The 15,117-nt window shown below is 35.8% G+C and overlaps 1 protein-coding gene across 1 annotated transcript in view; it reads right to left on the minus strand.

Annotated features, from left to right (window-relative positions):
• Positions 1-15,117, minus strand: part of FMO2 (flavin containing dimethylaniline monoxygenase 2) — a 43,515-nt gene that overhangs the window by 13,503 nt on the left and 14,895 nt on the right. The window contains exons 2-4 of the mRNA XM_037506502.2: positions 14,417-14,478; positions 13,915-14,052; positions 1,935-2,123 (exon numbers count right to left, since the gene is read on the minus strand). Coding sequence (XP_037362399.1) covers positions 1,935-2,123; positions 13,915-14,046 — 321 coding nt within the window. The 5' untranslated portion in view covers positions 14,047-14,052; positions 14,417-14,478. The remainder of the gene's footprint in view (positions 1-1,934; positions 2,124-13,914; positions 14,053-14,416; positions 14,479-15,117) is intronic.

Consider the following 15,117-nt stretch of genomic DNA (forward strand, 5'->3'; position numbering starts at 1 on the left):
GGTTCACTGATTTGTAAAAAATGTGTGTGGTTTACTGTCTGGAGTCCTTTTAATTTTTAAAAGTATACATAGAGATGGGTGTCTGATATATTTAAGCAACAAAATCAAATAAAAGCAAAGCTTTTCTACCATTCCTCTGAATGGTGTGCCACTTGTTTGTAAGTATTTGAGTTCCTTAAACATGCTTTTCAGATGTGTAGTTCAGTTATATATTAGTGAAAGTAGTGTGAACTCTTACTACACAAAATATGGTTTGAAGTCCCTATGGAAAATAGCATGGCGGTTTCTCTAAAAATTAAACAGGTCAACCATAAAATTCAGCCATTCCATTTCTAGGTATCAACCTGAATTTCTACACCAATTTGGAGGGATAGATGCATTCCTAGGTTCATTGCAGCACTCTTTACAATAGCCAAGTTATGGAAACAGCCTAAGTGCCCAAGGGCATGAGTGAATTAGTAGTAGGTGGCATATATACACAATGGATACTATTCAGATATTAAAAAAAGATAAACTCTTACCATACACAACAATATGGATGTAAGTGGAGGGGGTAATGTTAAGAGAAATAAGTCAGAAGGAAAAAGAAAAATACTGGAATGTGTCACTTAGATGTGGAATATAGAGAAACAAAACAAAAGGTCAGACAAGACCAAACTGATAACAAACCCCAAAAATCCAACTGTTGAATTCAAGCTACTAGAGAGGGAGAGTAAATGGGAGGGGACCCAGTGGATTATGGTGAAGGACTGTGGGTGACTTGGTGGTGAGTGTGGTGTGGTCACACATATCTGAAAGGTGTGATTTTATGCCTCTAAATCATATATAGTATTGTTCCTTCCAAGTTCCTTGCAACTTGGCCATGATATTTAAATGAACAGATAATTTAAATCACACATCATAATAAGGAAACATAGCTATTAAATGGATTGTTAGCTAAGTGGTCAAAGACTATAAATGTTTCTGGTATAAAGAAGCTGTCATTTACCTGATAGATCTACCAGGTGTTGGAGAAAATCTACTTAGATAAAACTGAATAAATAATAGTATTTATAAATATTGATTTATACCCACATCAATGATATATTAAAATAATACAAATAAAGACTAAAATTATATCCAAACTAAAAAGAAACATCCAAAATTAAAAACTAAATCAGGAAATGATATATGTTAAATAATGAGCTTCACTGATGTTTATTTATTCAGAGATACAATACAGGTTTACTTCCTAAGTATAATTATTTGTTCTTAGGTTGTAGGTTATTGGTAAAAATTCAACACGTCATGAGAATGTTATTTTCATCTTGTTGATTTATTGTTTTTGAGGAAGCACAAGAACAGTAGTTCTAATTGTATTTCAAAATGACCTGGCTGTCTTTGTGTTGCTAGAGAACATCCTGAAAAAAAACATAATTAGCAAAAATAGTTTCCACAGACTTCTGGGATGGAGTGCCTTGAGTTTATTTAGCATATTAAAAAAAGAAATTCAATTTCTACAGAGCAGGTAAGAAAATAAAATAACAGTCTGATTTTTTTCATATATCCTTTTAAGGGATATGAGGCTTAGAGTCTACAGTAGTTATAGATATTAGCTGTATCTATAATAGAGCTATATTTATAGTTTTTACTACACTTACAAATATCAGCTTCAACTGTAATTTCACCATAAATATCATCACAATTCAAACCTTTGATTTTAGCAAACAACTTTACTGTTCTGTTAATATATACCATCCATAATATCAGAGGTAATGATAAAACTTTTGGAGTTTTCTTTCATGCTCTATTTTTCCACAAATAATTAGATTGGAATATTTTGTTTTATTCACAATCTACTTCATACCACAGTATCTTCTTTATTTAAATGTGAGCTGAACTCAAATGGAAAAAAAAAAAATCCTCCACCCCTTTGCCCTGCCTCAATACAATACCTGGAATTGAATGTACTTTAGAAGATCAAACTTTTTGGCAAAAATCCTGAAATATTCCAGGAGTTTAGAATTATGTAGGAAGTTTGGAAAATCTTCAGGCATTGGAAAGTCACTGAAACAGGACATTTCTTTGCTGGTATTAGTGATGACAGACTGATAGATACTTGCTCGGCCATCTTCAACATTTTCCTAAAGGACCAAAGACAAGAATGATAATCATGTGTTTAAAAATAAAATCCCATGGTTGTCAAATCTTTTTCCAAATCTAACCCCTGGGTGAGGTGATATGATCCTCTATCATTGCTGTAGTGTGGCTGAAATGTTAGGGTGATAAGGTTTATATACCCCATCACCTTATCTGATAGGGCTTAGTTGGGGTCCTCCAGTGTTGTTCACCAGAGGGACATTGTCATTGGTCACCATGACAGTAGGATAATCCTTTTTTTGCAGGATATTTAGCATCCAACATCGGGATTCAATGTTGGTCATTGACAATGATACCCATTCTGAAGTTCTCTCTGGGGAGGTTATGCCACCTCTACCTCTTTAGGGACTAGTAAACCCCAGAATGCTGGTCAGAGAACAAAATAAAGAATTTCAATTAAAATAAGCACTTCTGGGGGCAGGGAGTTTTCTCATCTTGATTTAAATCTCATACCTTCACTTTATGACTTATGCAAATCAACCTTCCTCATGTGAACAAGGTGAACAACATTAACACCAGTCAAATCTTAAACTTGACTCTGAGCATGTGATGACTGAGTTTATAATTTCTTCTAGTAGTTTATAGACTTTATAATTTCCTCTAATAGCAGCATTCTGTATTATGATACTATCCTCTATGTTAAAGTGTGGTGATTCAAAATTCCTGAGGTCAGCATACCACCAAAGAGGTGTTTATAAGAAAATTTAAATAATGCTATCCAAAAACTCCTCAACAACTGTTTCTGGATGTGCAGAAACTCAGGCATTATCCAGGCAAATAGTAGTTGCTATTATGACTTATTATTAGGGTGGGATGTAAGGAAATGGAGAAGTTGTAGGAACTCAGTCATTTGTTGAAATTTATTGCTTAACCTTACATAAACTGCACTATAATCACTCCAGCAGAATAGTAAGTAAATATTCAACATTAATCCCACCACCACAATAAATCAACAGGGTATGATCCTTTCTTGTCATTAGTCAAATAAAATCATTGCTTTCCTGATAAATATTTAGATCAAGATTCCTTAGATTTTTGGCAACATTGAAAGAGACAACTTTATTAGCAGAATGAATCTGTGTTTGGAGGTAGACATAGGTTTGAACCCATTTCTTTCAAAATGTTGGTCTGGATGGGCCTCTCCAGTGGCACAGCGGTTGAGCACTGGGTTTTGAAGCTGCCCGCAGCTTCTGCAGCGCTGGTTTGATCCCCGGCTGCTGGGTGAGGTTCCCACATGGTGTGCAGACCTCACCTGCCACCTGCTGCTCCCCTCAGCAGTGTACTTTGTCAGTCTGCCTGTTCTGTTCCCTGCTCTGGCTCTGGTGAATTCTCTCAACCTCCCACGCTTCTGACTGTACCCAGTGCTTGTAAAAATAAATAAATAAATAAATCTTAAAAAAAAAATGTTGGTACAAATCCATAATCACCAAAACTGCATGGTATTGGAACAAGAACAGACACACAGACCAATGGAATTGAATAGAAAATCCAGATAAACCCACAGATTTATGGCCAACTAATATTTGACAAAGGAGCAAAGAATTTGCATTGGAGCAAAGAAAGTTTGTTCAATAAATGGTGCTGGGAAAACTGGGTTGCTACATGCAAAAGAATGAAGCTTGACCACTACCTCACACCATGCACAAAAAACAACTCAAAATGGATTAAAGAACTAGACATAAGACCTGAAACCATAAAATACATAGAAGGAAATATAGGCAAAACACTACATAACATGCACCTCACAGACATCTTTACAGACACATCACCCAAAGCAGTGATAGTGAAGGCAAAGATAAACAGCTGGGACTACATCAAATTAAAGAGCTTCTGCACAGCAAAAGAGATGATAACCAAAACAAAGAGAAACCCCACCGACTGGGAGAACATTTTTGCACCCAACACTAATGATAAAAGACTGATCACAAAAATCTGCAAAGAGCTGATGAAATTCAGCAAAAACAAAGAAAATAATCCAGTCAAAAAATGGGCAGAAGAGCTAAAAAGAAACTTCTCTGAAGAAGAAATGCAAATGGCCAACAGGCATATGAAAAAATGTTCAACATCACTTGTAATCAGGGAAATGCAAATCAAAACTACCATGAGATACCATCTCACACCAGTGAGAATGGCACATATTAAAAAAAACTAGCAACAACACATGTTAGCGAGGGTGTGGAGAAAATGGAACTCTCCTGCGCTGTTGGTGGGAGTGCAAACTGGTCCAACCACTATGGAGAGCTGTGTGGAGATTTCTTGACCTACTAAACATAGAGCTTCCATATGATCCAGCAATTCCACTCCTAGGTATTTACTCAAATGACACAGAAACAGTAATTCCAAAGGGCACCTGCACCCCTATGTTTATAGCAGCACTATTTACAATAGCTAAGCTTTGGAAACAACCCAAATGCCCAGAAATAGATGACTGGATCAAGAAGATGTGGTACATATATACACAATGGAATATTACTCAGCAATCAAAAAAGACAAACACATGCAGTTTGCAGCAACATGGATGGAGCTAGAAGGGATCATGCTCAGCGAAATAAGTCAGAAAGAAAAAGAAAAATACCGGATGGTCTCACTCATAGCAGGAATTTAGAAAACCTAAATAAGAGACCAGGAAAAAGACTAATCAATACAAAGTAAAAATCAAAATCAACAAGCAACTATAAACCACAGACACACTACGGGGGTTGTGGGGGAGGGAGGAGTGGGGAAAGGAAGGACTAGAGTGAAAATAAGGTGGGGGAGTGAAATCGTATGGGGAATATAACCCAAATGAAAATGCATACATTGTGCAAAGATGAAAAAAGATGTAAAAAAGAATTATAAAAAAAAATGTTGGTCTGGAGCAGTCAGTGCCCTTGAGTTTCAGTCCCCTCATCAATGACATGGGGATGTTTTAGAGATCAATATTAGTGTCAGTTGTCCATGATTATTGAGGAAGCTTTAGGCTTCAGCAAAACTATCAGTTACAGTCCACTGTTCATTGCAGTGTGAAAAAGACTTCTTGGGTAGCTGCTCTGACTCCAAAATAGCTGATAGGACACACTCATTATCACATGAGTTTTCTGTACAAGAGGCTATATTTGATTTCAAATAATTAAAAGGAGTAAATTTGGAGCTTGTCTCTTTTATTAGCAAAGCCCTTAATATCTGTTGGTCTGTCTGTGTCCTCATTGCAGAGATTATCAATACCATTGTGAGTCATCAAAGCTAAAATGATGTATATTCTCAGATCAAGTTATTTAAGAGCAATATATAGAATCCTTGCTAAATTGGTCTAAGTTGTAAAGATTCTCTTTCTTCAATGCACATTCCTTCTCTTTCTTTTTCATTCACCCACACATCGACTTATCCAGCCCTCCTTTCTTCCCACTCCTCTTTCTTCCACTCATGCCAGGAGTCAAATGCTGTTTTTTCTTTTTTTTTCTTTAAGATTTATTTATTTATTTATGCAAGCACTGGGTACAGTCAGAAGCGTGGGAGGGTGAGAGAATTCACCAGAGCTAGAGCAGGGAACAGAAAAGGCAGACTGATGAAGTACACTGCTGAGGGGAGCAGCGGGCACGGCAGGTGAGGTCTGCACGCCATGTGGGACCCTCGCCTGGCGGTGGGGGATCAAACTGGCGCTGCAGAGGCTGTGGGCAGCTTTGCAGCCCAGCGCTCAACCGCTGCGCCACCAGGGGAGGCCCTCAATGCTGTTTTTAATGAGCTAAATTGCTCATTAAACTGTTGCTCAATTTAACTGTTCTAGTACAGAATCAAGGCTCATACAATAACTTCGCTATAGTTTCAAATGACTTGGTAAAAGCTAGTATGATTGGCATATGCAAGCCAGCTTTCTAATGATGAATTTGAGGTGGTGCTATTGTTAGCTTTATGTAAGTAGAGAATGCGTTGTGTTAGAATATGAAGTGGCTTTTGTCTTATGCAGAAGGATACAATGATCTGAACTCTGATGAATAAACTATGTTATTTTTATTTTTAAATACTAGCTTCAAATTGCATAATGTTAGAGTAAAACTGATATGTAAACTATTTCTGGATGTTTCAGAATGATTGAACACAATGTCCTTGGCAAAACTGAATGTCTGAGTTTCTTATCCAACCAAGTTTTTAAAATGTGAAATATTTCACGAAACAGAGAAATACTGTTTTTTCCCCAAGATGATATAATTTTATGAGTAGTATAGAGTAGAATTAAATATGAAAACTCCAGAGTCAGACTAGGTTGAGATTCTAATTCTACCACCTATACTGACTTTATAACCGTGGACAAATTACATAAGCCAGTTTCTTCATATCTTCTGTAAATTGGGGTTCATTAATAATTCCAGCAGCAAGCAATTGTTATCAAGTTTTTTTAAACTTTTTTAAAGATTTATTTATTTATGCATACAAGAACTGGGGTATAGACCAGAGGTGCAGGGAGTGAAAGGATTCACTAGAAACAGAGTGGGGAGCAGCACAGGTAGATATACAGAAATACGCTGCTGAGGGGAGCAGCAGGCAGATAGGAGAAGTCTGCTGCGCCATGTGGGTCAGCTCCCTGGCTGGGCTGCGGATAGCCCCATAGTGCTGGGACTTAACTCCTTGCACCACCAGGAAGACTATGTTATCAGGTTTTAACAACATTAGATAAAGCATTTAGCACAATGCCTGGCTGTAAATAAATGTCTGCCTCTATTACCACGATTACAATCCACCAGAGTTCATCTTACTAAGCCAGTCATTGTTCTGAATAACTAAACTCAGGTTGATTTATACTATAGCCAACATATTAGTTTTTTTCAAGTGCCGGTAAATTGTCTTTAAAATGTGGTTGACTTCTCTGTCGGGTTAATTTTAAGGAGACTTTTGGGTGAATAGCAAAACTGGTTCTTATGTCTGAGCCTCACAGTAATTTCAGAGCCAATCAAGACTCTCCTTTTAGGGTTTTAGTTACAAATTTTGTCATCATTTGTTGGTAACATCATTATTCTTTTTCTGAAGTTCAAGTAATAATCTTTATTGTTGAATTGATCAATGGTCAGCAGTTAAAACAACAGAACTTTGTAGACATTTCTTTCTATGTTGTCTGAGGTAGATGTCTATATATGTAGACAAATCTGGATAAAACTAGTTGAGTTTGCCTGAAGTTATCAAAAGAAGATGATTCTTATTGATTTAATAAGCAAATATATATCAACTGTCTATCAACCATCTCTCTTGCCTAGACCCTGAGGTTAGGAATAAGATGCAAACAGGACACACAATTTCTGCCTTCCTGGAGTTTATTATTACATCAAATTAAAACACATTTGGGCTTTGGGGATATGAAAGTGGAGACAGGAAGAGATGAGGGACTTTACTCTCAACCAAAACAGGGCAAGGAAATAGTTTTCAAAACAGATGAAATCAACTCACATATTTATTTAAAATGCAAGCACTGCCTAAAAAATATATATTAAACACAAATATAGATAATCTGAATTTCTTAGTGGATAGAACTTGCTACAATCCACTTTTTAAGATAAATCATCATATAATGGAGTATCTTGATAATATATAGAAATTTCTGAGTGTGAGAAGACTTATAAAACAAAGTTCAGACAGATTTTTAGAATTTATGATCTTTTGATCAGGTGCTAGACTGCAGTTTATCTTTGATTCTATAAAAATAAAAAAGATGTAAAACTAAGTTAATGGAAGATTATAAAGCAAAATTCAATCTATTTGAGAGAACAAGCTTATAAAGCAAAAATAATATCCTTATTACAAATGTAAATTATAAGAACTTATACAATTAATCTTTTTCATCATGACACTTCACTATTTTAACCTCTACTAATCAATATTTTGTTCTCATGCCTAGTTAGTCTGAGCAGTTAGAAATAAAAAAAAGTTGTTTTTCTTTAAATATTTTCTATCATACTATATTTTCATTCTTTCAGGCAGACTTTATAATTATGTTCCATTACTTGAAATAAATGATTGAAATTTCTTATTTTCTTATTAGTTGCATTAGAAGAATTTGGAGGGAACTTCTAAAAAATATAAAGTCTAAGTAGGTCTGATTTAGGTACAGACATCTATATTTCAAGAGTGCTTTCTAGTTGGTTCCATGTAGGATGAACATGGGAGCCACCATCTTTGTCAAGGAGTTGCTAGATTCTGGCATTTTTCCATTTGGTACCTCTCTAGGTTTCTGGCCTTTATCACTAGCAGAGCTCCCTAGTAAAATCCCTGACTCAGAGGTTGCCTACTTTCTTTCTTTTTTTAATTAAATATTTTTAATTGAAGTAACATTAGCTAATGACATTACATAGGTTTCAGAGATGTTATTAGAAATCAACATCCATATATACTACATTTTGTTCACTACTATAAGTCTAATTCCATCTCTCACAATATAATTCAGCTACTTTCTTCACTGCCTTCAGGGTAAAGGGCACATTCACTGGCATGGGAGAAGTTCCTCATGATGTGACTCTGGTTATTGCCTCAAACCTTACTAGGTAGCACTCATCCACCTGCATCCTTCATTCACACCATATCACAGGACTTTCTGTTCTATAAAAGCATCAGGCTTCTTAAACTCCCATACTTCTGCACATGTCATTTGTTGTGCCATAACACTGTCCATATTCACATGTCTAATCTCTACTTGTCAAAACAAATGAAAGCATCACATCCTCTAGGAAGTCCTCCCTGTTCTCTGCTAAATGAGATCCTGTGATTTCCGTAACACTTAGTGTATTGACCCTTTTAAAAATGCTCTCTGGCAGGGAGTATTTGCCTCTTTGAACTATGCATGGACTCTGACAGCATGGACTATGCATTTCTATATTTTTTGCACCTAGTATATGCCTGGTGGATAGTAAACAACCATTAATATGTTTGGTGAGTGAATGAAAGAATATGTAATATTCTATAATAAGAGCATTTTTTCTATCACTGCAAATAGGGTTTAATGATACTAAAAGGGACATTCAGTAGCATGATGAAAATCAGCAGCAGGTTTTGCTAATAGCTAATAGCATGCTATATACTTTATCCTCTTCCGTACATGCAAGCATTACTTTTCTTTTTTAAAGCATTATGGAAAATGAAACAAGCATGTCTTAAACTGTTGGCAAAGAGGCTTAATGACTATATATTTTATATTTGGTTGCTTGTAAAGTTACAAATATCTAACTTGTTAAATTTGGTTCCATTACAGGGACAACAGAGTGCAAAAACCTAAGTTATGTTGTATTATGCTATGATAGATTCTCTGTATAATTTTATCAAAGAGAATTTCTGAAACTAAAACAGGGGTAAGTCAGTTATCTCTTCTGGAAAGGAAATGTTTGTTTGTTCTAAACTAGTTCTGTATAATGTCAACATTTCAGTGAACAATGTGCTGTTTTAAAGAACATGCCAGTTAATTCAAAGACAGGCTGTGAGGTATAGAAAAATAGGAGTACATGTTTAGGTCAATGCGGAGACAACACCACTTGGGAAGTCCCATTTGATAATAATACCAGGTGCCTGCTTCACACTTTAATCTTCCTATTGTCAACATTTTAATCAATGATCAAATTTGCATATACCCATAGTAGGGAGGCACAGCAAACTTGAGAGAGGTTTGAAATTTCAAATACATTCCTGACCAAAGATAAAACCAACTAAATAATATTTAATATGCACAAATATAAATTCCTATAAGTAGGATTAAAAGTCATCAGTTTTACAAGGATAAGGACAATAGTGAGCTGGATTACTAATGTTTCAAATGAAAAAGATCCAGGGATCCTTTGAATTGATCCCAAATTCATCATATATCATTACAGTTATATGAGGTGAAGCATGGTGGAAAACCTGTGTAGGTTTAATTTCTGTATTGCAGATTCCAAGACTGGTCACTTACCCCTTATTAATCACTATGGGCTTTCTTAATCTTGGCTTTCTCACCTCTATGTTGGAATTAATCATAACAAATGTACAGGAATATTGTGACTATAAAATGAGATAATCATATGAGAATAATTATATAATTAAGATGACATCAAGTGTTTTTGGTAGGTGTAGGTTTCAGAACAAGTGTAGCACAAATCAGTGGACCATTATCAGACCAATTGCTATAAATTGTCTGAGGGTGGTAGCAGTTTTTTAAAAATATATATATATATTACATACATACATACATACATATTATATATACACATTATGTATATATGCATACACACATATATGCATCATTGTTCATTTTTGTACAATGTTTGATTCTCCTCTCAGCTGTAGTCTCTGTAAAATTCCCACCACCAAGTCACTAGTGAACCATCACCATAGTGTCTTGTGCTCTTCCTGCCCCTGTTTTAAATTTGAGGGTGGTAATTGTGTCTGACTCACTCTCTAAAGTAGTGCCAAGCACCTCATTGACCCTAAAAAGTTTATGTTGCAAAAATAGATTAATTTGAATGTTAGATCTTGGGGAGTCACGTTTGAAGAGAGAAAGTGTTATTTCAGATTGAATATAGAAGAAGAAAACCAAGATGAAGAGACTGTTATATGAAAATTAATTAAAATAGTTGAATATAGGTATCTGGGAAAAGATATATTTATGTTGAAATATCAAAAAAAATAAACAAAAATATAATATATATTGGCAACTTCCCTGTGAACACAAGTATAGAGAACAATAAGGGAGACAGAAAAGTGACTGAAGAAAAAAATTTTGCTTTTCTCTCATACTTCAGTAAGGTGAAATGTGAGGGCTCAGCAATCTTACAGATTTCATCTCGAGTTATTTCCATCACCTAGTTTCCTTGGGTAAATTATTTAGCTAAACCTCAGTTTCCTCTTCAGATGTAAACGAGTATTTATCACAATACTTTCTTTCTAGTTTTGTGAAGAAAAAGAGAGGATGCCAGGCAAGTACTCCTCATTGCTGGAAAAGTGCTAAAAATGTTAATTTCCCACCCATCATAGCTTCCAAAGCTGCCACTAGGGGGTACTGGAGAACCTTCAGGAAGAATTCAGTACCATATGAGCTTGGCATAGGACAAGGATTCTTAAATTTTGACATAGTAAATGTGTTAAGTGATCTTAGGAGGATTGTATGTAAATTTAGAATTAAAGAATGTTCTGCTTTAAAAATTGATTCTGAATGGCAGAGTTGTGAAGAGGCAGCTTCCTGGGATTGAGAGTGGAAATTCCCTTTATCCTCTCAGCACCCCCTCCACCCTTTGGATCTCCTTTCTTCTGGTAATCAAGACCCTCCCATGGCCTCTTTGGCAAGTGGTAATATTTTGTAACATCTTGCTTATTATGCATTTTATTGTTCAGGGAGATTCTTTGTCTCTGAGTAGAGAGAATTGTTTACATTTATCTATTGGATGTGGTTTAAGGGGAGGTTTGAATTTTGATGTTATTCTAGGAAATTATATATGTAGTCATTTTATATCTAATAAGACTTAATTGATACAGATTTTAATCTAACTTTTGTAACCCATGCGAACATATTGTTAAATCTGGAATTTTAGACACTGGGAATAAGATTGCAAGAGAAATATTTTGGGGTAAGAAGTACCTTCCTGGAATTCATTCAACTTTGGTTTTGACAGACCACTCATAATAACTTTCACCTTTCTGCTCCCAAATTAACAATAATCAAGCAAGAGATAGTTGGCTTCTGTTGTTAAATTCCAAAGCAAGTAATGAAAATTAAAAAAAACAAATTTATTATTAAATAGAAATTTGTTATAATTTGTTGTATTTCTCCCTTATGTTAAAAAAATCTACCAGGGGCAGTGGGATGGGTGGCAAATGGACTCTCTAGGTGAATCTAGAGTGGGCAGAAATGATACATGTCTGGTAGAGAGGAATGACTCTTTTATAATATCATCTTTATATATCATATATCAAGAAAATCTAAAATGATGCTAATGGTGAGTTGTTAGTTAGAAAGGAACATGATTCAACCTGTTTTCCAGTTTCTTCTCTCCAAAGTTATCTGTTTCATATAAGGATCAACATTTCCATCATTAACCCTAATTGTGCTTAGATAATTGAATCAATAAATTTTAAAATATTTAGTATTTGTGCAATGTTTGCTTCATCATAAGATAATTTGGGATTCTTGTTAAAAATAGATTCTTCTCAGAATATTTTGATTCAGTAAGTCTAGGTTGGTGCTCTAGAATCAGTACCTTTAAGAAGCTTTTTTTTTTTTTTTTTTTTAAGATTTATTTATTTATTTATTTATACAAGCACTGGGTACAGTCAAAAGCACTGGGTACAGTTTGGCTCACCAGAGCCAGAGCAGGGAGCAGAACAGACAAACTGACGAAATACACTGCTGAGGGGAGCAGCAGGCGGCAGGAGAGGTCTGCGTGCCATGTGGGACCTTCACCCAGTGGCCGGGATCGAACCGGTCCTGCAGAGGCTGCGGGCAGCTTCGCAACCCAGCACTCAACCGCTGCGCCACCAGGGAGTCCCCAAGAAGCTCTTTAGGTGTGTCTTAGTCATATACATTTGAAAAACCCAATATTAAAAAAAATCCTTTTTGGCATTTAGTTTAAACTTGCCAAGCACATGTGTTGGCAAACTTGTCATCCCCCTAATCGGTCAGCTTGTAGGGAAAGCCCTTCAGCTGTCTCTGCTGATGTGAAGAGTCTACTTTCTGTGCACTTGCCCCTGTCTGGAGCAGCCCCACCTCCTTAATCCTTCACTTAGGTATACCTGATACTTATCCTAAAGATATTGCTTTTGATTTCTGAGTCAAAACTTTGTTTAACCTTTTTGAACAAGAATACAAAGTAGGGCATGATTATAAATAGGGGTTTAACAGCTCAGGAATCATGTAGGTCCAGGTTTGAAGACCAAGCCCTCCAACTGAGTGACCGCAAACACGTCACTTAACTTCTCTGTTTCTGTTTGCTCATCATTAAAATACAGGTATAGTCATTATGGTTAACATTTTTTTTAATTTTATTTTTTAGTGGCATAAAATATGGCTAATGTTTATTATACTCAGTTACAAGTTTCTTACATGAATTATGTCCCTCAATCTTTTAGACAGTTCTATGAGATAATTACTTTTTTTCTAATGTTATCTCTACTCACAACTGAGAAAAATGAGACACCAAGATATAAATCACTTACCCAAGATCTCATACCTAGAAGGTGACAGGCTACTACATATGCAAAAGAGTGTGGAGAGGAATAATTATAACTCTTTACAGTTATCTAATCATGTATCTTTTTAATTTTGACACATATTCTGAAGGACAGTTAGCATTATCAATATTTGGGTTTGACTAATACAATGAACTTAATGAGTAGAATATATTTAATAATATATTTAAAGAGTTTCCTAGCAGTCCTACTAGAGTATCATCAGTAAAGAACACAAGCATAGTTTGTCAGAGAAAAAAGTACAGTAACAGTAGGAGCCTAAAAGCATCTGCTCAATGATTGGGTAGAAGTATTTTCTTGAAAAGGATCTCCATCATTTCTGTTTTGTAAAATGTTTTCTAATATTAACAGTATTGCCATTTTGACAATGGCAAAAATGGGCTTCAGGACAGTTGCCAGACCCACAAGAGAAGATCCTTTATATGCTGGGGCTTGCTACCTGGGAGAGAGGCCAGCCAGCTTATTTTATTTCTTCAGTTTCTGTGTAGTGACTTGGAATAATTCTTATCAAAATCACTTAGAAAATCCCTCAATCTGGTCTGCCACTAGCTATGATTCACCCTGCAGTAGCAGCACAACCTGATCAAGAGAGAAAATCTCACTTACTTTGAACCTCCACAGCCCTCCAATGTCTTCAGTTCTCTCAAAGCAAGTGGGCTCCAGGCCCTCATCCACAGAGCACTTCAGAGAGATCAGGCCACTGACCCCAGCTCCAATCACGGCCACCTTCTTTGTCATGGTCTCCTGTTAAGGAGTTGATTAATTTGTGTCACTTCCCAGGGGCAAAAGATATGAGACTCCTTATGGAGTGGTCTGGTAATCGTGTTTAAACATCATGCCAGTGGTAATTTAATAAGCAGCACTAATTGAATAAAATGCCTCATTAAACAAATCCCAGTCTCCTCTTCCCCTTGAGAGAAGCCAAGGGCTCTCGTTTTTGCTGCAAACCTTGTTTGCAGTGTCTTCTTTTCATATTTAAAAGAAGTCCATTTCACAAAGGCAAAGGATTAAGGAACAGAGTACTAGTAGTAGGAGCTAAAGCTCCAGTTCCCCTCTTTAGCTTGCCAAGTGTCTTCTTGCCAGCTTTCCCCCCAGATATCATCCTTACCTTTGTTTTTTGCCTTTTGATACAGTCTCTTTGGCAGAATAGTTTTCTCGGTTGGTTGTGAGCTGGAAGGAAGTCAGAAGCATTTTAAGAGTTGGAGGAGGTTGTGAGAAATGGGAGGAGCTTCTCCTTCAACATTCTGCCAGCTGAAACTCCAAGGACTTTGTGAGGAGTCCTGAATTTAACCAAGAGGCTCATAATCTGAGGTCCAGGGTAACGATGGAATGTCTTTGTAGTACAAACATACATTTACACACATACCTCATGCAGAAAATTAAAAATATGTTTCATAATGAATATAACCAAGCTCATTTGCAAATATGAATAAATAAAAAGAAGTTAAAATTACTCTTAGCCCTACCATACAGAGATGACTGCAATACTGTTGACATTTTGGTATGCCCTTCCAGGTATAAAATATAATTAATATAAAGTAATGTTATATACCAATTATAGCTTACATAAATCAGTACATATGTACATAAATAAATACATAAATAAAAAAAAAATAAGCCACCTAATTGACATTTGGGTCACACATTTTGTAATTAGCCTGTGAGCAATTCTCCAATTATATCTTCATTTCCTTCTCTAGTTAATTATGATCTCAATAGAAGCCCTGTAAGTAATAATTATTTCTGACAATCATACAGAGAAAACAAAATATCCGGATATGTTGACAGAACCCTTTAACCCTTGGGCAG

This window comes from Talpa occidentalis, unplaced genomic scaffold, assembly GCF_014898055.3.
Source record: "Talpa occidentalis isolate TD23 unplaced genomic scaffold, MPIMG_talOcc4v2.1 talOcc4.12, whole genome shotgun sequence".
Classification (NCBI taxonomy): domain Eukaryota; kingdom Metazoa; phylum Chordata; class Mammalia; order Eulipotyphla; family Talpidae; genus Talpa; species Talpa occidentalis.